This window comes from Hemitrygon akajei, chromosome 1, assembly GCF_048418815.1.
Source record: "Hemitrygon akajei chromosome 1, sHemAka1.3, whole genome shotgun sequence".
NCBI lineage: Eukaryota > Metazoa > Chordata > Chondrichthyes > Myliobatiformes > Dasyatidae > Hemitrygon > Hemitrygon akajei.
This window is the reverse complement of record NC_133124.1, coordinates 108,983,682-109,008,525: the sequence shown is the minus strand read 5'-3', so window position 1 is coordinate 109,008,525 and position 24,844 is coordinate 108,983,682. Positions and strand designations below refer to the sequence as shown.

The 24,844-nt window shown below is 42.7% G+C and overlaps 1 protein-coding gene across 16 annotated transcripts in view; it reads right to left on the bottom strand.

Moving 5' to 3' along the window:
* Window positions 1–13,017, bottom strand: part of stard3nl (STARD3 N-terminal like) — a 50,551-nt gene extending 37,534 nt beyond the window's left edge. For 8 of the 16 annotated variants that reach the window (XR_012099386.1, XR_012099378.1, XR_012099379.1 and 5 more), the window contains exons 1-2: window positions 12,727–13,014; window positions 7,055–7,325 (exon numbers count right to left, since the gene is read on the bottom strand). Coding sequence is in view for 6 of the 16 variants with exons in the window: in XM_073049671.1 (XP_072905772.1) it covers window positions 7,055–7,276 (222 nt within the window). In the remaining 10 variants the exon portion in view is untranslated. Of the gene's footprint in view, window positions 1–7,054; window positions 7,326–12,726 lie in introns of all 16 variants that reach the window. The other 8 variants (XR_012099382.1, XM_073049671.1, XM_073049664.1 and 5 more) reach the window with 3 other exon arrangements.
* Between the last annotated feature and the right edge of the window lie 11,827 nt (window positions 13,018–24,844).

Here is a 24,844-nt window from a genome sequence, read left to right as displayed (position 1 = left end):
CCTTCCACTCGCTTACCTACCGTTCTGGATCCCACCATGCCCTGTGTACTTGAAGCCCTCCCTCCTGCACCAGCTGCTTCAGCCACAAATGTAACTGTACTACATTCAGATCTCTTGCTTTGCTAGGAAATGCCACAAGGAGTAATCCTGGGATTACAACCTTAGAAGTCCTAGTTTTAAACTTTCTGCCTCACTTCCTTAAATCTCTTTGAACATAGTGCCATTGGTACCAATACGGACTACAACCTTTGGCTGCCCTTTTAGAAGATGTCCACTCAGACATCTTTGATCCTGGCACCAGGGAGTCACCATCATAAAGTCTGTGCCCTGACTAAAGAGTCCTCCATCACCAATAGCTTAATGTGTTTATAACTATCCTCCTCAATCCCCTTTACCTTCCAAATTGGTTGAGGAACTTGTATGTTTACATTCTGAGCACAAGATTAGTACAAAGACTGCTCTGCATGCTAACTTTAACTGGTTTGAAAACTGTCTCTACAAGGTGTAAAGGGTCACATTTTGTACATTATACTTCATCTGTGATTATCTTAATCTGAGTAGAAGTAAATGTTAGCAACTTGCCCAGTTTCAGTTCATTTAAAGTCAAATGAATCAGCATTGATTTGATAAACAAATAAAACTAATGATGCTGGAACAAGTCCAGCTCTCTGGAACATCAACACAGAATCTCCACCATCTTGCTGTGCAGCAGAGGTAATGGCAGGATTTTTTTTTCTGGAATTAAGACCAACAGAATAAGCAGAGAAGTTTACTGACTGCATCAAATATAGAATGGCAATTGCTATAGGACTGAGAAAACACTGAATCACCCACTGCAACACTAAATGTAAGCAGTCTGGAGATATCTGCTCTTGCCACCTTTTTGTAAAACAAGTTGGTTGATGTTTAGAATCTGGAATTATTCAGTGATTTCCCATGAGGCTACTATTTTTAGGATGAAGTCAAATGCAAGAATGATGGCTCCCATCTGAGGCAGAGCAAGGTAACCAGATACTGATATAACGATTACCCTGATAGTTTCATTGTATTTCAGGTTGGAGGTAGAAATGTAAAATTATGAAATGGAGTTTAAAAGTAAGACATCAGCACAGTTGCAAAGTTCAAAACAAAGGCTCCTCTGACTACTATAAAGGAAAACAGATACACTAAAAATACAATATGGAGTTCTGACGAGGATAAACGGAATAAAGTTGCTCCCCAAGGATTACAGGGGATAAAAAACATTACTGTCATTGGGAAAGTGAATAAGAGAGTGAAAGTCTTCAGGCACATACCAGTAGAAGGAATGCACACAACAATTCTGTTTAACACTTTCTATGCAAACAGAGTGGCTGATGGTATAGAACTAGGGTTGGAAAGGGAAGCAGCCCAAAACCTCAATGAAAAGTTTCATATAGAAATTAAGAATCATTTCCTGTTATTTAACTTAACTAGAAAACTATTCTAGACCAGCCTTCCTCAACCTTTTTGCCCTAGAGGAACCCTTGAAATAATTTTCAGGTCTCATGGAACCTCTACATAAAAATTATATCCACAGCTCATGGTACGTTGGTGTCATCAGGAAGTTGTAGATATAATGATCCAAAAATAATTGTCAATGCTCTTTTGAGTAGAGAATGAATTTTAGCCAACCTTTCTTGAAAAAAAGTAGTTAAGTTTAGCTAATCTTTCTTGAAATTACTCTTCCTCTTACATAAATTTTAAAAACTGATAAGGCAAACGTAATAAGTTTCTCAATTCTGGGTAGAACTTGATATAAGCACACACAGATTGAAATTAGATCATTTCTATCCTTGCTCTCGATGCTTGTTAAACAAGAAAAAGATAGCTCACACATGTAAGAAGCTGTAAACTGCAATAAAATGCTCATTGCTTTCCTATGAATGGTAGGACACTCGTCTTTCACAGAAATCCAGAACTTGTCCAGGGGCAGGGTCAGTAAATCTCATCTTGAGTGCATGATCAGATTGCAATTCACTAAGTTCTTCCCCTTCTCTCAAAGTCAAGTTCTCAGGCTGAGCAGAAGATTCAGAGAAAGGGTCCCTCACCCAGTCACACACTTGTGTTGAAAGAGAGGAAAAATACTGTTCAATTTTGTTCTGCATTTCTTCCAGGTGGTTTTCAATAGGACTCAAGACTTTCTGATATCCTTCCTCACTCTCAAGCCTAAGCAGCAGTGGAAACATTTCAAGATTTCCTTTTGCAGCATGATTTTTCCAAAGATTGAGTTACCTTTTAAATTCAAAAATCTCGTCATTTGAAGTCAAAACATTTTCTCCAGGGCCTTGCAGGGACTTGTTCAACTGGTTCATATGATGAAAAAAATCTGTTAAGTAGGCTAATTTTTGCAGACATTCTTCATCTTCAAAGCACTTAGCAAAATCCATCCTATTTTCTTGAAAGTACTCCTACAATTCACCTTTCAGCTCAAACACCCCGTTGAGAACTCTTCGTCTGCTAAGCCACCGGATTTTTGTGTATAGCAGGAGATTAGTGTGCTCTTTGTCCACGTTTTCACAGTTTTTTTAAACATTCTCGAGTGAACTAGTCTTAAAACTACTAAATAACTTGCTTCCTGAAACTTTTCACAAACTGTAGCTTTATTTTCAAAAGTTTTAATGTTTGTTTTCAGATTCCAATAGCCTTTTAAAATAATTAGCACTTTTACATGTCACATGGCTGAGATTTGTAGTTAAGTGTCTTTTCAATATTGCTGCATTTGTACGTTGTTTGCCACAGACAGGGCACAATGGAACAGGACAACTCGGATCACCAGTCCACGTAAAACCCAGTGATAAGTAGCTTTCATTGTAAGAATATGGTACTGGCTGATTACTTTAGTCTTGCCCACTGCTTTTGTCTCCAGGACCCAGAAGAGGCAGGTGAACTTCTTCTGGGGCAGCAGGAGGCATTAGGTCTCTGCTGCGGTCCTGAATCTTCCAATCACAGAGGGCAGTCAGTCATTAGGGTGTGTGCACATCCAGAGATACCTATACAGTGACCACCGTCTAAGATAGCACCGTCCACCGGGACACTGCCTGGGTGGCATGTGGCTCTGGGTAGACAGCATCAGCCGCACCACTTTGAGGCAACTGCTTCCCCTTTACCGAGAGCTGTTAAGGGTATGGGGTCTAATTTCATCCAGACAGGGTACTCTTGTGCTATTGGGGGATTGTGCTCTAGCTGCGAGGGGGACAGGTCCCCATCCTATCATGGTGGGTGTTGAGGAGGCTCAGGAAAATGGAGGGGATCTGCCTGCTCCACCCAATGGGCCAGAAAAGTACTCATCAAATCCAGGGCTCAGGATACCACAGGGAAGAGGGTCCCACATACCGTGAGCCATCTCGTGGGTATGGCAACTGTGCCCTTCTGTGATGCTCCAAAACATTTCTTATACAGGCTGCTCTTGCACACGTTTCACTTCCTTGCCTTCATCTGTCGGCCTTGACGATCTGTTTTACCGTCTGGCAGTGGAGGAGATCCCCAGTGGAAACCCTGTACACTGGGGAGTGGGGTGGAAGGTGTTGCCTAGGGCCGTACCGTTCAACAGGCTTTCAAACAGATTCACTGCCACTCCATCCACCTGTCCATTCTTTGGCCAGGAGTCAGTGTACCACACTTGTATCGAGTGAGAGAGGTTGCAGCCCTTGTTTGAGTATCCGAAAGGAGGCTGCTCAGGTTCCAATTACATTTCAGCCCACACTCCTTATATATGGGGCACCCAGTACAGAGAGGGACAGGTCGTGCAGAGGAGCTACTGGTGGACTTGCTCCTGGACCTGACCAAGATGGCCATTCACAGCTCTAGGTGGCAGAAAGTCAAAGGCTCTGCATGGGCCAACTGTTCGCCCTCTTCCGACAATACATTCATGCCCAGCTGTCCTTGAAGAGGGAGCTTGTGGTCATAATGGGTACAGTGGGGGATTTCTACTATTTTATAGACCGTAGTAATCATATTTTAATTTGAATGTATTCACTGTCTTGTAAATACTTAATGTTTGTACTTTTGTATATTTGTTGTGTAAATACACATTTTATAGTTTTGTAAAAAAATTGGATCAACTTTTTTGTGTCCATTGTTGCACTAGTGCAGTGAAATGACTTAGAAGATTGTAATTCTTCATCTTTAACCTTATCAGAATTGTCCACAGGCCGAGGCCTAGAATCCTCCTCTTCCATCTCACACCTCCTCTTCAAAAATCGCCACACTGGACCGTCTTTAAAATGAAAATTTCCCTCCAATTTTCTACTACACTGGTAGTTTGTTCGCTCCCATTAGTCAAGTCGGCAGTGCGTAAGGGGAAGTTGGGGGAGATGATTTGGGATGGAGAGACTAACTTCACGGCCCAAGTTGGGCAAGTCCGTTCAATGCTCAGAAAACGCACTTCACATCAGCCTGCCATCCCCACTTCCATGTAATACATCGCTCATCAATTATCAGCCTACTGTCCTTCCCTCTGTGCAATACAGCACTCACCAAATATCAACGGCCTCCCCATCTCGCATCAAAAACTGAGAATAAACACGGCCCTAATGCGCACTGCCATACTGGGCTGAGAGACCTCTAATGAGATTGCTAACAGGTCTGCTCAGTCGCTGTCCACCACTGCGAGTGCTACTATTGCACGTTGCGCAAAGTTTTAATCACGATCTCTCGTGGAACCCCAGCTGAAAAACCCTACTTTAGACCAATGATGCAAACTCAGTAGGCCAAATTTTCACATCATGCAGTTCTTATGTAAGATTTTGCAATAAACAACTTTCTGACCAAATCACGGCTGACATTTAAAATGCAGAATGTGTAGAAACCATGAAGGAGACAGTTGGCCTGAAGCCCACCCACAACTGTCCAAAGCCTGTCTACAACTACATCCATTTTGCTGAGGTCCTGCCCTCTGTGCTAACAACCACAAGATAGATAGATAGATAGATACTTTATTCATCCCCATGGGGAAATTCAACATTTTTTCCAATGTCCCATACACTTGTTGTAGCAAAAGCTAATTACATACAATACTTAACTCAGTAATAATATGAAATGCATCTAAATCACTAACTCAAAAAGCATTAATAATAGCTTTAAAAAAAAGTTCTTAAGTCCTGGCGGTTGAATTGTAAAGCCGAATGGCATTGGGGAGTATTGACCTCTTCATCCTGTCTGAGGAGCATTGCATCGATAGTAACCTGTCGCTGAAACTGCTTCTCTGTCTCTGGATGGTGCTATGTAGAGGATGTTCAGGGTTTTCCATAATTGACCGTAGCCTACTCAGCGCCCTTCGCTCAGCTACCGATGTTAAACTCTCCAGTACTTTGCCCACGACAGAGCCCGCCTTCCTTACCAGCTTATTAAGACGTGAGGCGTCCCTCTTCTTAATGCTTCCTCCCCAACACGCCACCACAAAGAAGAGGGCGCTCTCAACAACTGACCTATAGAACATCTTCAGCATCTCACTGCAGACATTGAATGACGCCAACCTTCTAAGGAAGTACAGTCGACTCTGTGCCTTCCTGCACAAGGCATCTGTGTTGGCAGTCCAGTCTAGCTTCTCGTCTAACTGTACTCCCAGATACTTGTAGGTCTTAACCTGCTCCACACATTCTCCATTAATGATCACTGGCTCCATATGAGGCCTAGATCTCCTAAAGTCCACCACCATCTCCTTGGTCTTGGTGATATTGAGACGCAGGTAGTTTGAGTTGCATCATATCACAAAGTCCTGTATCATTCCTGACACACCCCACTATGGCCGTGTCATCAGCGAACTTCTGCACATGGCAGGACTCCGAGTTATATTGGAAGTCTGATGTGTACAGGGTGAACAGTACCGGAGAGAGTACGGTTCCCTGCAGCGCTCCTGTGCTGCTGACCACCTGGCTTCCAATCAGCTGCTATGTAGCCCTACAATAAAATCTGTGAGGTCCTTTGAACAATCTACAGATACAGGGAAACCCCGTTATAAAGCGATCTTTTGGGTCCATAAAATGTGGGGGGAAAAGTGGGGTCACACTAAATCAGGATTCAAGAAAATCAGCGTTCAAACTGACCCAACGCTGACCTAACATTCTAAAACACCCCTATTTTTGCCCCACTTGACCCGTATTTTGCATGTTGACATGGTGGAAACAGCGGGGCAAGCGAGATATGCCAATCATGAGCAGTTTTAACTTGTGCTCCAATCTTGTTCACACAAAACAACAACGTCACTCAATCTTTGTGTTGTTTGAACCCCTCATGTCGGTGGGTGTCATCTTTGCTAGCCAGTGTACGGTCTGGGATCACCTTGTAGCAGAGGCCTGTTTCGTCACAGTTGTACACTTTTTCTTCCACGTAGCCACCTTCTTCTAAGAGAGTTTTTTAGTTCAGCCGGGTATTCGCTGGCGGCGGCACTGTTGACTGAGTGAATTTCTCCTGACACTAACAGTTCAGAAATCCCGTGACAGTGTTTAAACCGGTCTAGCCATCCATTGCTAGCTTTGAACTGTGGGGTTTCTCCATTGATCTGCTTGTCAAACTTCTCAGCTTGAGTTTTAAGAATAGGACCGGAAATTGGAAGGCCTTCTTAGCGAGCTTGAATGAACCACTCGTACAGGGAGTCATCGAGGCTGACATCTTTGGCTGTCTTCAGGCATTTGGCTTTTAGGCCTGCCTCTTCTTCAACTTTGCAAAGCAATGCATATAACTTTTCTTTGTGAGATTTCCAGCCACGAAGTGGTATCCCGAGGTCTCGTGCAACTTGAGTTTGACTTTTAGTCTTGATCGTGTCAGGATTAATGGTAAGAAGAGATAGTAGGAGATTTGAAAGTGGGGTGGGGGGGAGGGAGAGACCTGAAATGATAGGAGAAGACAGGAGGGGGAGTGATGAAGCTGGGAAGTTGATTGGCAAAAGGGATACAAGGCTGGAAAAGGATGAGTCCAATGACTCATTGCGTTAAATCCGAATTTGCGTTAAATTGGGGTGCGTAAAATCAGGGTTTCACTGTATTAAAATCTGTTCATTGACACACAAATCAACAAGAAAGAGTTTAATACTTACATTCAATTCGATTATCCACAGCAAACCAACAAATAAAAGGTCAAATGTAACAAATAAACAGAAAGTCCTCCTGACATCAGAAATGACCCGATTACTAGATTTGTATGGGTCTAACCTAGCCGCAACTTGGGACGCAGTGATGGATTGCACAGTACTGAGGGAGGCACTGTGACCAAAACGATTGACTCCAGCATTTTCCTGGCCAGTGGGCAATCTGCTCATATTGCAAAGGCCTGCCACCGATCATTCACCCATTCACCATCACCACAAGCTGCAAAAGAACAGAAAGACAAGAACTCAGGATTGCACAGCAAAAGTAATTTCATAAAGACTGTCAGCCCTGAATGAAGCCAAACGCGAGAAACCCATTGGTAGTGAACAGTAAATATGGGGTATCACATGGCACAGTGGAATCACCCTGTTTCCCCACTCCCCCCACATTTATCCTTGTAAATAATCTGTTCCCAGAGCTCAGGTCTCTGTCAGGTTTAAGCTTTAACAATCATTTTTAATGCAGAATAACACCACGGGCACTTCTCAGGAATATTAACAAAAAATTAATATCCTCATATAAGATAGTGATAGCCAAAAATATGACACAGTCTTGAAGGAGAAAAGGAAGGAAGGAAAGAAGAATAAGGACCTTGGTAGCTGATGACTGAAATATGCCAGAGATGTGGATCGAAATTTCTCTCCTTGCTCTGTAACAAAACTCTGTTTTTCAGCTTTGGGGAACAGTGCTTCCCATAAAAATAATTAATTTCACTAAATGGTACTAAAATATTATTTTATTTTCATCCTACAAATAGAGAAATGTAGTTGCTTTAATGAAATACTGTCTCTGACCTTTAAATAGCATAGATGTCAATTTCGCTATCCAACTTTCTCTTTGTTAATATATCATACAGCTTATGCTAATAACACCTATCACATTCCCTTCAACAGAAAAGTTCTAAAGGGACAGAGGAATCTGGGAGCATATGTGCGGAAATCCTTAAAAGTAATGGGCATGTGGTTAATAAAGCATTTGAGGTAATTAGAAGCACAGAGTATAAACATGGAATTAATGCTGAATCTGAATTAAGACATTAACAAAGTTTTGCATCCAATTCTTTTCACAAAGGGGGAACAGAATAGCCTTACTGGAAAAGTTTCAGACATGTTGGACTTCAGGTATAAGGTGTCTTTATTATTTACTAATAATGGACTCAGCAAAAACCTATAGAGTAAATAGAGATGCAGTAACAAGGATTGTAACAAGAGGTGCTGTTTTAAACTAAAAATAGTTTAACTATAGAAAAACGTATAGAGGTGTTCTCCAAGGGTCAATACTAGAACCATATTTTTTTCCTTAATGTATATTACTGACCTGCATTTGAGTGAACTGGGAATATTGGGAGCAGGAGAAATGAGCAGTACAGTAAGCACGTGTATCAAGAGAAAATACAGGGCTGATAATCATCAAAATAATGATGTACTATTGCACCAAGGGATAGTTCAGGGCACTTATTCTGGATCAAAGCAAACAGAAAGCAACACAGTAGGGCTTAAAGACAGAACCTACATTTAATCTAGGGGAAGTGAATCTACAGTCAACCAAACACAACAAAAGTGCAGTTACTTCAAGGGTTATCTCAGATTCCAAGAAACAGACTGTAACCATTGCCTCAGTTAATTATTGCTTCGTTTTTATGACACGAAACTTACTCAACTAATTTGTTGTGATTGTAACTACTATACTTGTGCCTATAGTGGTTTTCAGTACCACCCATGAATGCTTCAGTCATCTAACCAGTCTACTCCAACACCCAAATCTAAGCAGGAACAAAGCAGCAGGCTCACAGTTCCTCATGTAGAGTTTCCTCTCATTTACACAATATCCTGATCTGGAAGTATAATGCCATTAGTGGCATTCTTTCATTGTTATATAATCTAAATCGTGGAACTGTACGTACGTTACAGTTAAAGGTAAACAACTTGCAGAGAAACCATAACGTCAATCTTTCGAGCCCCCTCCTTCTCCCCCTCCCCTCTCTGTGACAGTTCAAAGTGTCCAAAAGGCAATCTCATTCTCCCGACATTTTAAAGTGATACTCCACAGAAAATATGAACCCTGGGGGGTACATAACAAAGTGACACACACACACACACACAAAATATCTTGGGGTCCAAGTCCATAGGACATTCAAAGCTGCTATGCAGATTGAGTCTGTGATTAAGAAGGCATACAGTGCATTAGCCTGCATCAATCGTGGGATTGAGTTTAAGAGCCAAGAGGTAATGTTGCAGCTATATAGGACCCTGGTCAGACCCCACTTGGAGTACTGTGCTCAGTTCTGGTCGACTCACTACAGGAAGGATGTGGAAACCATAGAAAGGGTGCAGAGGAGATCTGGATGTTGCCTGGATTGGGGAGTATGCCTTATGAGAATAGGTTGAGTGAACTCAGCCTTTTCTCCTTGGAGCAATGGAGGATGAGAAGTGACCTGATATAGGTGTACAAGATAATGAGAGGCATTGATCATGTGGATAGTCAGAGGCTTTTTCCCAGGGCTGAAATGACCAGCACAAGAGGGCATAGTTTTAAAGTGCTTGGAAGTAGGTACAGAGGAGATGTCAGAGTAAATTTTTTTTAATGCAGAGAGTGGTGACTGCTGGAATGGGCTGCCAGCAGCGGTGGTGGAAGCGGAAACGATAGGGTCTTTTAAGAGACTCCTGGATAGGTACATGCAGCTTAGAAAAATAAAGGGTTAGGGTATGCTTAGGTAGTTGTAAGGTAAGGACATAATCGGCACAGTTTCGTGAGCCGAAGGGCCTGTATTGTGCTGTAGGTGTGTGTGTGTGTCTGTGTGAGATTTTGTTATGTACCCCCAGGGTTCATATTTTCTGTGGAGTATCACTTTAAAATGTCGGGAGAATGAGATTGCCTTTTGGACACTTTGAGCTGTCACAGAGAGGGGAGGGGGAGAAGGAGGGGGAGAAGGAGGGGGAGAAGGAGGGGGAGAAGGAGGGGGAGAAGGAGGGGGAGAAGGAGGGGGAGAAGGAGGGGGAGAAGGAGGGGGAGAAGGAGGGGGCTCGAAAGATTGACGTTATGGTTTCTCTGCAAGTTGTTTACCTTTCCAAGGATACTTGCCTGCTTGTTAAAGTTCTTTCAGAAAGAGGAGGACGGAGTAGGTTGATGGACAGCTGGTGTCCAACATGTGGAGATAAAAACCAGGTTACAGAGAGACACACGGTTTTGGACACTGGACGACCTTTGTTGTACCCACAGGAAGGTGGGGTTTTTGGAGGATCGTTCAGGAGAATCGATCAGTGGTTCTCGCAGTGCAGAAAAGGTGTGACCGGTGGGGAGTTATTTGTGTGTCCAGCCCTGGCCTGGGTTGATAACTCTACCACAGAAGAATGTTCACCTTGGTTATGGTCACAGTCGGTGACTTTAAAGGAAGAGAAGAGGGGAAAGGAAGGTTTGAAACAGAAGAAACCTAGTGATAAAAAGGTCACTGTTTGGACTCTCTCCTCTGTAGCCCGTAAGGGTGAGTTTGAGTTCCATTTGAATACAAAGGTGTGACTGTCAAGTAGTTAATTCACAGGAGTTGGTTCTCCAGTGAGGGGGTAACCTTTGTGATTACCACTTGTGTGTTACCCTTGTTTGGGTGTGGTAGTTCACTGAAGAAAGGCACCCCTGTGGCAAATCACTGTAGATGTTATTTCGTATGTCGTGAAACTGGATAAGTGGCTATCACAATTGTGTGTTTGGGGTACCCTTGTGTGGAAACTATCTGTGTGTGATAATCCTGGCCTGGGTTGGTAGTTTTACCACTTGAAGATGGTACCTCAGTGATAAGCTACTGTTGGTGATAATCCATACGTGGATTTTGGTTTCAGTATCCTGTGGCCACCACTTTGGGATGACCCGTAGCTGAATTCGGGTGTGGTACCACTTGTGTTAAAAGGATATTCGTTGAAGATCACTGTCGGTGATACTTCGTGTGTGGAGTGGAACAACTTCGGAGATAAAACCTACTGCTATTGTTATTTTGGAATATTGACATAATTGCCTTCTCACAACATATGCCTTTGGATTACAAATCTCTCTCTCTCACCAACAACAGCAACCTCGTGCATTGAACTGGCCTTTCTTACATGTCATTGTAAGACTGTACCCATTTACCCCTAGACTGGAAGAAGCTTGGTTTTCCTATTTCCACACTTAAGTACAGATATATCATAGCTAAACTGTTTGATATATTTGCATTTATAATACGGTTTAGCGTAGTTTACTGATAAACACTATTAGTTTATAGCAATACCAGACTCCAGTGCGTTCTCCATTTCTGCTGGCTCTTTAACCCGGTCATTGGGGGGGGGGGGGGTTTTGTTCAGTTGCATTCATGTATTGTTCAATGATAGATTGGAAAATGGAAAAGATGAAGAAGCAGGGCACTGCAGACAGTTAACTTCACACTTAGCAGAAAGTATTACAAATTATCAAGAACTTATAGCAGGGTATCTAGAAGATTTCAAGTTAATCAGGCAACTCATTTTGTGAAGGAAAAACTTATGCTTGACTAATTTAATGGAGTTCTTGGAAGAAATAATATGCTGTTGATAAAAGCAGACAAGTGATACAGTTTTCTGTAAGATATTTGATATGGCGCCAGATTAAAGGCTATTGCAGAAAAGAATAAATAAATTAGAAAAATGACAGAATTTGTTTCCTGCAAAAGGAATCAAATACAAAAAAGTCATGCCTCTAATTTTTGGCATGTTTAAGAATGTATCTGAAATACATGTGCAGTACTGGTCTCTTAATTTAATACATTTAGAACCAACTCAAACGCTTTACTCATCTAAACCATGAACTACGTGGGAGGAAATAGCAAAGCATAATGCACAGGATGCAGAAAACTTTGTCAAAGTTTAAATAAATCATTGAGTTAGAATTAAAGGAACAGAGAGATCCTGGAAGGTTATAAGACCTGAGAAGGAAAGTTTAGAGGAGAGGGAACTTTCAAATGAGATGGTGCTTAACTTGTAGCCAGTACGGCGAACAAAACCTGTTACACAGCAGTATAAACTCATTTTTGAAGAGAAGAGCAAGGGAATCACACTAATAATGAGTATGAATAATTGCCTGAACATATCAGTCACATGGGTAAGAGTACCGACACTGGATAAGATGAGGCAGGGATGGAAATACGTAGTCCAAGCAATAAACCCAATATGTGGTCCAAACCCACCTGAGTCAAATACCATGGTCGTGGACAGTCTGGCTCAAGTTCTGGCAGTTACCAGAGCTTGAGTTTTTTTTTTGTTTAAGACCATGTAATTTGTGATACAGACTGGTTTACAGCCCGATTTTCAGAAACCGGCAGAAAAAGTGAAGATGCCGAGCATGCCGGTGAAGTGGGAGATTTGACTCATGGCAATATGTTAGCACTTTAAGTCTGCAAAGGGCAGAACGAGAACCAGATAAGCTCCCAGGTACAGGACAGCACAGGTCAGGGAAACGAGCGGCCCTAGAGAGTCCGTTCCATTCCGCCCAGCCCAGCTCAGCGACCGGACTCCTAGCATCAGAACAATTTGCTCTCGGGCTCCTTCAGCGCACTATCACTGAGCCTTGGCCTAGAGCACAACCACAATCGCCCACCACAGCCTGAACCTGTCCTTACCTGAACGCCTGACGGAGGGTTAAACGCAGCGGAACTACTGCTCGGGGGAAGGGATTGCTGATGAACCGAGAGGAGCACATGATTCAATTCTGGTTCCGCGGAATTTGAGAGCCGTGTGGTACTGGGGGTGGAAATAAAAATGTGGTCGCAAAATGTGTTGTTGCGTGGAACTTCGTCGAAAGCTTTGCAAGATTATTTCACCAACCTGCCCTCATTAGTCCAGGTGAACAGCTGTGAGATTCGAAGTAAATTAAGATGTGCGTTTCTGAAAGAGGTCGGGGTTAAAGTCAGAAAACAAATGTGATTTAATTATGTCTGGGTTAAAGTCAGAGGACAAATGTGATTTAATTATGTCTGGGTTAAAGTCAGAGGACAAATGTGATTTAATTATGTATGCAGAAGCCCTGACAAGATTAACTGTTTGTGGAATCATTGAAGTCCTGAGATATGGACTATTGTTTTACAGAAATGTGTAAAAAAAACAACTCCAAATATGGAATGGGATAAGACTATGTACCTCCCGAGTCAGGGAGGGGAGGGGTAAGGAAGAAGGATAAAACCTGCTGCCCTGTAAGGTTCAGGGTTCCCTTCTCTGAAGGCACCCAGCTCTGCAGAACTGTTAATAAACTTTGTTTCCTTGAATTTGTCTTGAAGCCATTATTCGGGAGCGTGGCTCGTTTCTGACAACAGCTGTTCAAATAACAGTCAAATTCATTAGACACGCTTCCCATTCACAAAGCGAAACTTGGTTATCATGGACGAACTCGGTCGAATGATGGAGGGGACAGACATTGGCTAGCGGTGGGGCGAATGAAGGAGGGAGTTGAATGGAGAGGAAGGTAGGAGTGGGGAGGGCTGACACAGGGAGGGGGGAAAGTATGGAAAGGGGAGAAGTGGAAATTAGAGGGTGAAGGTGGGTGGGAGCAGAAAGGGGGAGGATGGGGAAGGAGAGGGAGAAAGGCAGGTGGAAATACAGTAGAGAAATGGTTGAAGGGAGAAAGGTAAGGAAGGATGGGAAGGAAAGGTAACAGGAGTTTGTTGGAGAAAAGAGAGAGGGAAGGGCAGAGTAGAAAGGGAAAGGAGCACTTGGCCTGTAGCCTATGTGCTTCGTCAATTCAAGTGCATACCCAGATGTTTTTTAATGTTTGTAGAGTGTTTGCCTCCACCGTCTTTCTGAGTCCAATTCAAGATTACAACCAACCTCTCGGTTGTAACCTGAAACATTTTATGATGGGAACTATTTTTCACAAAATTCAACTAGCACAGCTGATGTTTTCTCATGTTGGAAATGCATTCAATAAAGTAAATCTTCACAGTTCCATTTTTATTGCTGCAAATTCAAGCTCTCAGCTATAGCAAACCACCATTGTTTGATGGGCTCACAAAAATGATCAATCATAATCGATTGAAAACGGACGTGGGAGCACGGAGAAACATCGGGAAATTCCAGGAAGACCTTCTTCGTTGCTGCTGCTGCTGTGAGGTCCGGGACTCTGCTGGGAAGAACAGGTCCCCAGTCCTCGGGGTCGCGTTGCTGGTGGCCGTTGGCGGGGCCGTCTGAATACGCTCAGCAGAGGATGGTGCTCGGAGAAGCTGTGCCGGGGGGGATGGTCGTCGGCTCGGAGGTTTGACGGACTCAGGTCACTTTCGGTGTGTGCTGCGTCTGCGAGGCTGAGTCGGGCGGCGCCATGGAAGTCCATAGCGGGGGTATTCCCTTCTGCCGCCGGCGTGCACTTGGACTATTTTTACTGTGCCGATAGTCTGTTTTTTAATCAATTATGCTATTGTTTGCACTGTTGTAACTATATGTTTTGAGCAGGTCTTGTAGCTTTAGTTTTTGGTCTTGTTTTTGTCTGGTGGTTTTGGATCTCCTTTCCGGGAAACACGCTAGATGGTAGCGCAATATTAATATGCAGCAGCCTCTCCGGACGCTGGATTGGGGATTGCCAAATGTTACATGATTTTCTGGTGTAGTCTGTTTTGTCATGTGCGTTTGTGATATCATTCTGGGAGAATGTTGTCTCCTTTTTTAACTGCATTGCGTTTGTGGTTTCGAAATGACAATAAACTGAATCTGAAAAATACAGGTCTCCAAGTCTGAAGTTGGCAATTAAGGGACAAGTCAATAACCTGCAGAAGTAGACCATTCGGCCCTTCGAGCCTGCACCGCCATTTTGAGATCATGGCTGATCATCTACTATCAATACCCGGTTCCTGCCTTGTCCCCATATCCCTTGATTCCCCTATCCATAAGATACCTACCCAGCTCCTTCTTGAAAGCATCCAGAGAATTGGCCTCCACTGCCTTCTGAGGCAGTGCATTCCAGACCCCCACAACTCTCTGGGAGAAGAAGTTTTTCCTTAACTCTATCCTAAATTACCTACCCCTTATTCTCAAACCATGCCCTCTGGTACTTGACTCTCCCAGCATCTGGAACATATTTCCTGCCTCTATCTTGTTCAATCCCTTAATAATCTTATATGTTTCAATCAGATCCCCTCTCAATCTCCTTAATTCCAGCGTGTACAAACCCAGTCTCTCTAACCTCTCTGCGTAAGACAGTCCAGACATCCCAGGAATTAACCTTGTGAATCTACGCTGCACTTCCTCTGCAGCCAGGATGTCCTTCCTTAACCCTGGAGACCAAAACTGTACACAATACTCCAGGTGTGGTCTCACCAGGGCTCTGTACAAATGCAAGTGGATTTCCTTGCTCTTGTACTCAATTCCCTTTGTAATAAAGGCCAACATTCCATTAGCCTTCTTCACTGCCTGCTGCACTTGCTCATTCACCTTCAGTGACTGATGAACAAGATCTCTTTGTATTTCTCCCTTACCTAACTCTACACCGTTAAGATAATAATCTGCCTTCCTGTTCTTACTCCCAAAGTGGATAACCTCACACTTATTCACATTAAACGTCATCTGCCCACTCACCCAGCCTATCCAAGTCACCCTGAATTCTCCTAACATCCTCATCACATGTCACACTGCCACCCAGCTTAGTATCATCAGCAAATTTGCTGATGTTATTCTTAATGCCTTCATCTAAATCATTGATGTAAATCGTAAACAGCTGTGGTCCCAATACCAAGCCCTGTGGCACCCCACTAGTCACCACCTGCCATTCCGAGAAACACCCATTCACCGCTACCCTTTGCTTTCTATCTGCCAACCAGTTTTCTATCCATGTCAATATCTTCCCCCAATGCCATGAACTCTGATTTTACCCACCAATCTCCTATGTGGGACCTTATCAAATGCCTTCTAAAAATTGAGGTACACTACATCCACTGGATTTCCCTTGTCTAACTTCCTGGTTACATCCTCGAAAAACTCCAATAGATTAGTCAAGCATGATTTGCCCTTGGTAAATCCATGCTGGCTCGGCCCAATCCTATCACTGCTATCTAGATATGCCACTATTTCATCTTTAATAATGGACTCTAGCATCTTCCCCACTACTGATGTTAGGCTGACAGGGTGATAGTTCTCTGTTTTCTCCCTCCTTTCTTAAAAAGTGGGATAACATTAGCCATTCTCCAATCCTCAGGAACTGATCCTGAATCTAAGGAACATTGGAAAATGATTACCAATGCATCCACAATTTCCAGGGCCACCTCCTTTAGTACCCTAGGATGCAGACCATCTGGACCTGGGGATTTGTCAGCCTTCAGTCCCATCAGTCTACTCATCACCGTTTCCTTCCTAATGTCAATCTGTTTCATTTCCTCTGTTACCCTATGTCCTTGGCCCATCCATACATCTGGGAGATTGCTTGTGTCTTCCTTAGTGAAAACAGATCTAAAGTACTCATTAAATTCTATTGCCATTTCTCTGTTTCCCATAACAATTTCACCCAATTCATTCTTCAAGGGCCCAACATTGTTCTTAACTATCTTCTTTCTCTTCACATACCTAAAAAAGCTTTTGCTATCCTCCTTTATATTCCTGGTTAGCTTGTGTTCATACCTCATTTTTTCTCCCCGTATTGCCTTTTTAGTTAAGTTCTGTTGTTCCTTAACTCTGTCATACTTCCTTTTTTTTAATGCTATGCAATCTCTGACTTCCTTTGTCAACCACTGTGGCCCCTTTCCCCCCTTTGAATCCTTCCTTCTCCGGGGGATGAACTGATTTTGCACCTTGTGTATTATTCCCAAGAATACCTGCCAATGCTGTTCCACTGTCTTTTCTACTAGGATATCCATCCAGTCAACTTTGACCAGCTCTTCCCTCAAGGCTCCATGGTTTCCCCTGTTCAACTGCAACACTGACACCTCCGAGCTGCCCTTATCCTTCTCAAATTGCAGATAAAAACTTATCATATTATGATCACTACCTCCTAATGGCTCCTTTACTGCAAGATCGCTTATCAAATCCTGTTCATTACACAAGACTAAATCCAGAATAGCCTTGTCCCTGGTCGGCTCTCGTACAAGCTGTTCCAAGAATGCATCCCGTAGGCACTCTACAAACTCCCTATCCTGGGGTCCAGCATCAACCTGATTCTCCCAGTTCACCTGCATGTTGAAATCCCCCATAACTACTGTGACATTACCTTTGCCACATGCCAATGTTAACTCCCTATTCAACTTGCACCCAATATCCATGCTACTGTTTGGGGGCCTGTAGACAACACCCATTTGGGTCCTTTTGCCCTTACTGTTCCTCAGTTCTATCCACACAGACTCTACTTCTCCTGATCCTATGTCCCCCCCTTGCAAAGGACTGAATCTCATTCCTCACCAACAGGGCCACCCCACCCCCTCTGCCCACATTTCTGTCCCTACGATAGCACGTATACCCTTGTACATTCATTTTCCAGGTCTGATCTCCCTGCAGCCATGTCTTCGTTATCCCAACAACATCATAGTTACCCATTCGCACCTGAGCTTCAAGCTCATCCGCCTTATTTCTGACACTTCGTGCATTCAGATATAGAATTTTTAGCCCATTTCTCCTCTCTCTGTTTGAATCGCTGCCTATTGTGCTTAACCCAGCTCCCCGAACTCCCATCGGGCTATACGCCCCTAGAATTTTGTTGTCCTTCCTAAATTTACTTATTCTTTCAACACATTTAAGGGACAAGTCAATAACCTTAAACAGCTATCTTCAAACTAACTGGGAGACTCATTCCACACCAATTCAAGTGCTCAGAGAAAGTTCAGGCTATGTATGCAGTTGATCTAAAAGAAAATCACTTGATTCTTTTTGCGACAGACACATCCATTATCCTATCACTGGTGGCAGTTTTTAGCTCCATAGATGCCGCCTGACCTGTTGAGCTCCTCCAGTATTCTGTATGTGTTGCTCTGGATTTCCAGCATCTGCAGAAGCTCTTGTGTTCGTTATCGTATCAGTGATGATAGTCTTTGATTTTTTTTTTTTTGGTGGTACTTCAGTCCTCAAGTTGGAGGCAACAAAAACACTTCAGAGGCCCAAGCACTTGAAAATGTCCAATCCCTCTTTGATGTCTTTCACACAAGTGATCTCAGTTGTTGGTGGAGTTGAACTCTCCTACTGTTACAAACCTATTGAGCTGTAAGAGACCCCACATTCTGTGTATTTTCCTGTAATCTGTCTACATTTCTCCTGCTGACCATTGGGAGTCCTATAGTACATCACCAGTAAAATGAACATTTCCTTTTTGATTCTAGGTTCCAGCCACAGGACCTCATTTGAAAAGCAGTATGTAATATCCTCTGTCGTTTCTACAGAAGGAGACTCCTTAGTCAATATTGCAATGCCACTTACTCTTTTGCATCTCTACCCTCCCTACCCATTACACCTGAACATTTTACAGCCTGAATTGAGTTGTCACTCCTGCCTTTTCAGCCACACCTCTGTCTTGGCAACAATGTGTTCCAACCATGCTTTAAGCTGATCAGTGCTTTCGGTTGATCTGCCTTACCAGTCAGAGTCCTTGCACTAAAATTCAATTTAGCTTAGCATTCCTCCCTTCTGCAATATCACACACATTTCTGTTTCACCAATTGGACTAACCTTGCGTTTATCCTATATTTAACTGCAACTCATCCCCATTCCCACCTGCCCCACAACTGTACATCTCCAAAAAGATGTCATAAAGTAATAAGAGGTGTATGTAAAGTAATTACCTTGGTGAGTAATATTAAAGAGAATCCTATGCATTTAACTAGATAGTCCCGGCCTATCTAATCTCCTGTTATAATTCAAACCCTCTAGTCCAGACAACATCCTCATGAATCTCCTCTCAACCCACTATAGTATAGTCATATTCTACCAATAGTTTGGTAGCTGAAACTGCGTACAGCACTCCAAATGTGGTCTTACACAGCTGTAACAACATTTCTTACCAACAAAGCCCTCACATGCACTTTCTTCACCAACTGTCTACCTATGAACTACATATTCCTTCAAAAATAGTCTATCCCTATTCTCCAGTTAGCAACTCTCCCCAGGGCTTGGGCATGGAGGGCAAGTTTCCAATGTCGGAAAATCTAGGACCAGCCCACACAGCCTCAGAATGGAAGGACGTCCCTGTAGAACAGAGATGAGGAGGAATTTCATTAGCTAGAAGGTGCTGAATCAGTGGAATTCATTGCCACAAAAGGCTGTGAAGGCCAAGTCATTGGGTACATTTAAATTGCAGGTTGATAGCTTCTTGATTGGAGAGAAAACGAGAATGAGGTTGAGAGGGAAAATAAATCAGACGTGATCAAATGATAAAGACTCAGTGGGTCAAAAGACTTACTTCTGCTCCTACATCTTATGGTCTTCTGCCCTCGCCATTCACTGAGTTTATCTTCCTCGGTTTAACTTCTCAAAATCTATCAATTAGCACATGCCTGAGTTAAATTACAGTCTTTGTCTACTTTCCCAATTGACAACGGACAAACTTCTTCTCTGTCCACTTTACCACCAATTTTGGAATCATCAGTGCTATTTACAGCAGAGCTTCACACAATGTTGCCTGAAATGGAGGGCTTGAGTTATAAGGAGATACTGGATAGTCTGGGGTTGTTCTCACCATATCAAAGAATACTGAGAAGTGACCTTTCAGAGGTTTATTATCTCATGAGAGGCATAGGTGGGATAGGTAGTTACTGTCTGTCATGGCAGGGGAGTCTAAAACTAAAAGCTGAGAGGGGAGAAATTTAAAGGAGATCTGGGGAGCAAGATTTTCACACATGGTGTTTATATTGAATGAGCTGCCATAGGTGGTGGTGGAGGAAGATACAAGTTCAATGTCTCAATAGCATTTGGACAGGCACTTAGGAAAGAAATAGGGGGATATGGGACTATTGCAGGCAAATGGGATGAGCATAGAAAGACATCATGGTTGGCAAGGCTGAAAGGTCTGTTTCTGAGCTGTGTAACTCTATGTCAGTGCTGCGATGTCTCTAATGCTTACAGAGGTGATTTTCACATTTCAGATTTCCAGTATCTGCAGTTTTTGTGCTCATTTACAAGGGAATATGGCAAGCATCTCAGAGAAAATAATTTGTATGACTCTTTCAATGTACTTGATACTTGTAAACTAGCTGTTTTTGTGTTATTCACCACCAGAGGGCCACATGGACTTCAGATTCTTGGGTGATAGAACTGGACCTTTTGGTTGGTTTTTAGAACATAGAACATCAAACAGTAGAGCAGTGCAGGCTCTTCAGCCTACTATATTCTGCTGACTTTTCAACCTACTTCAAGATCAATCTAACCTTTTAATCGCACACTCCCTCCTACATAGCCCTCCATTTCCCTTTCATCATGTGCCTAAGGGTCTCCTAAATGCCCACAGTGTACCTGCCTCTACCAGCATACCCAGCAGTGTGATCTATGTACTTACCAGTCCCTGTGTAAAAAGCCTACTCTGACATCCCTCCAATTCTTTCCTCCAATCACCTTTAAGTACGTCCTCTCGTATTAGCCATTGCCGCCTGGGAAGAAAGCTTTGGCTGTCCACTACGTCCACTATGCCTTCTACCACCTTACATCTTTATTTGTGGTGCCTTTTATTTACAATTGTGTATGTCAACATTGAACACATTTGTAACGCTCTACACATTCAGACATCTGATAGCATGTTATTCACAAACACCAGGAGGATTTATCAAAAACAGCCCTTTTGCATTTGTTGATTGTATGACAGACCTGCCATATTAGGTGTTTCAACCAGATAGTTCTGTGTATTAAATGCAGTGATTAAGACACTCAATAGCAGGAAGAATCATTTCTATACCCGAGATTTTTATAGGATCCTCAAAGAATTAGAGACTTATTGACTCTACATACACTGTAAACTGGTTTTTAGTTACATTTTAATAACAAGTCTACATATGTTTGATGGACCCTAACTCTTCAGTAAAATCACTGGGCTAAGTCCAGGCAACTAGCTTGTTAGTTTGCAGGACCAATCCACAAGCCTGATAATATGAATATTATTATAAATTAACAGAAAGCTCAATCTTTTCAGTAGCTTGAATTGGAAATACTTTTATTTCCTCTCTACCTCACACAGAAATACCTTGGAGAACATAATAGAAACAGGACTAGGCTTTTCAATTCCTTACACCTGGTCTGATATTCATTAAGACCTTGGCTGATCTTTTTTCTTTTTAAATCTTTTTATTAATTTTAAACAAACATAAATGAAACATGAATACAGAGAGCTTGAGAGTACATAATTAATAGGTTAAGGTATAAATACAAATAGATGATAATCCATATATAATAACCTCCCAAACTCATAGTAATTATGAAAAATGGAGTAAATAAGAACCCCCCCCCCCCAAAAAAGAAAAAAAACCTAACCAACATGGGCCATTGCATTATGTCAAATATACACAGTAGCGTCAATAACTCCACACCTCCATCCAAATAATAAAGGATAATAAAAGTAAGGTTTAGGAAATGTCAGTTTAGCTCAGATGAAATATTGAATAAATGGTCTCCAAGTTTCTTCAAATTTAACTGAAGGGTCAAAGACAACACTTCTAATTTTTTCTAAACTCAAACAAGAAATAGTTTGAGAAAACCACTGAAATGTAGTTGGAGGATTAATTTCTTTCCAGTTCAATAGGATAGATCTTCTAGCCATTAATGTAACAAATGCAATTATCCGCCGGGCTGAGGGGGATAAACAACTATTATCCACCATTGGTAAACCGAAAATTGCAGTAATAGGATGCGGTTGCAATTTGATATTCAGAACTGTTGAAATAGTACCGAAAATATCTTTCCAATGATTTTGCAAGCAAGGGCAAGACCAAAACATGTGGGTCAATGAAGCAACTTCGGAATGACATCTGTCACAGGTTGGATTAACATAAGTATAAAATCAGCTGATCTTTTATCACAGACGCATAGTACGGTTAGAACCCAGCTCTTTCCATATACTGTACATACCAACACCCTCTGTGTAAAATGCCCCTCAAATGTACTTTAAACCTTTCACCTCTCACCTTAAACCTATAACCTCTAGTTTTAGGCTCCCACACACTGCGAAAAAGACCATGACCGTTCACCCTATCTATGTCCCTCATGATCTTATAACCCTCTATATGGTCGCCCCTCAGCCACTTTTGCTCCAGGGAATACAGTCTGAGACTATCCAGTCTCTCCTTATCACTCCAGGCCTCCAATCCATGCAACATCCTTATGAATCTTTTCTGCATCCTCCCTGTATTATGGCAATCAGAATGGCACGGACTAACCCAAGTGTGGCCTCAACAATGTTTTGTGCAGCTGTTACATGGCATCCCAACTCACATTCAACAGCATAACTAATGAAGGCAAGTATGTGATACTCCATCTTTGCCACCCTATCGCCCTGTGTTACTACCTTCTGGGAATTCTATACTTCTCTCTGCTTCACAACTCTCTGCAGCGCCCTGTCCTGTCCTGGTTTAACCTTCCAAAATGCTGCACGTTGCACTCATCTGAGGTAAATTCCTCCTACCATTCCTCCTATTTTCTCTGTTGAGCTAGATCCCACTGTAATCTTAGACAACTTTTTTTCACTATCTTCTCTCTGTCTACTGCCCCTAATGCCACTGGCGTTTAGGGAAGCAATGAAGCTCCTCCATCTCTGGCAGTGTTCAGGGCTTCCTTCATCATGTCAGTAACTTGCCTTCCACTTCTGTCAGTCATGCAAGTTCCAGCTGGAGACTCAGGAATACTGTCAGATATAGAAGAATCCTCCATTGCTGTTTCCATAACAATTTTGTTTTACTAGTCAGGGTTACTGGCCCTGAGTTAAACCCCTGAACCTGGGATTTTAAACAAGCCAGCTTGAAGAAGTCACTAAATAATTACCATCAACAAATTATTTGTAGTACCAGAGGAAACAAATCACTGGACCACTGTTACACTACCTATTGTGCTATTCCACACCCTCCCTTCATAAAGTCTGATCACCTGGCTGTGTTTCTACTCCCTGAGTATAGGCAGAGACTAAAGACTGCAGCACCAGTAGTGAAGACCAAGAAGGTATGGACAAGGGAAGCACAGGAGCACCTACAGGACTGCTTCGAATCAGTGGACTGGGCTGTATTCGTGGATTCATCTTTGAATTTGGATGGGTATGCCACAGTTGTTACCAACTTCATTAAAACCTACATGGATGAGTGTGTGCCTATAAAAACTTGCTGAATATTCCCAAACCAAAAGCCATGGATGAACCAGGAGGATCGTTGTCTGCTGAGGGCTAGATCTGTGGCATTTAAGTCTGGTGAGCCAGGCCTGTACAAGAAAATCAGGCATGACTTGCGGAGGTCTATTTCAAGAGCAAAGAAACAATTCCGAGCGAGGTCGAAGGCAACACTGGATGCACAACAACTCTGGCAGGGTTCACAGGACATTACTTCCTACAAAGTGAAACCCAATAGCATGAATGGCAGCGATGCTTCATTAACAAATAAGCTCAATGCTTTCTAGGCCTGCTTTGAAAGGAAGAATATAACTACAGCTGTGAAGATCCTTGCTGCACTCAGTGACCCTGTGATCTCTGTCTCAGAGGCTGATGTTAGGCTGTCTTTAAGGAGGGTGAACCCTCACAAGGTGACAGGCCCTGATTGTGTACCTGGTAAGGCTCTGAAAACTTGTGTCAACCAACTGGTGATTGTATTCAAGGACATTTTCAACCTCTCTCTGCTATGGTCGGAAATTCCCACCTGCTTCAAAAAGGCAACAATTATACCAGTAACTAAGAAGAGTAGTGTGAGCTGCCTTAATGAGTCGCCCAGTAGCACTCACATCTACAGTGATGAAATGCTTTGAGAGCTTGTTCATGGCTAGAATGAACTCCTGCCACTGCAATTTGTCTATTGGCACAATAGGTCTACAGCAGATTCAAACTCAATGGCTTAGATCACTTCGACAAATCAAACACCTATGTCAGGATGCTGTTTGTTGACCATAGCTCAGCGTTTAACACCATCATTCCCACAGTCCTGATCGATAAGCTACAGAACCTGGGCCTCTGTACTTTCCTCTACAATTGGATCCTCAGCTTCCTAGCCAGAAGACCAGAATATGTATGGATTGGTGATAACATCTCCTCCTCACTGATGATTAACACTGGTGCACTTTAGGGGTGTGTGCTTAGCCCACTGCTCTACTCTCTATATACCCAAGACTATGTGGCTAGGCATAGCTCAAATACCATCTATAAATTTGCTGATGATACACCCGTTGTTGGTAGAATCGCAGATGGAGATGAGAGGATGTACAGGAGTGAGACGTGCCAACTAGTGGAGTGGTGTCACAGCAACAACCTTGCACTCAATGTCAGTAAGAAGGAAGAGTTGATTGTGGACTTCAGGAAGGGTAAGACGAGGTAACATGAACCAATCCTCACAGAGGGATCAGAAGTGGAGAAAGTGAACAGTTTCAAGTTTCTGGGTGTCAAGATCTCTGAGGATCTAACCTGGTTCCAACATATTGATGCAGCTATAAAGAAGGCAAGACAGTGATTATATTTCATTAGGAGTTTTAAGAGATTTGTGTTGTCACCTAAAATATTCAAAATCTTCTATAGATGTATCGTCAAGAGCATTCTGACAGGCTGCATCACTGTCTGGTATGGGGGTGGGGGTGGCTACTGCACAGGACTGAAATAAGCTACGGAAAGTTGTAAAA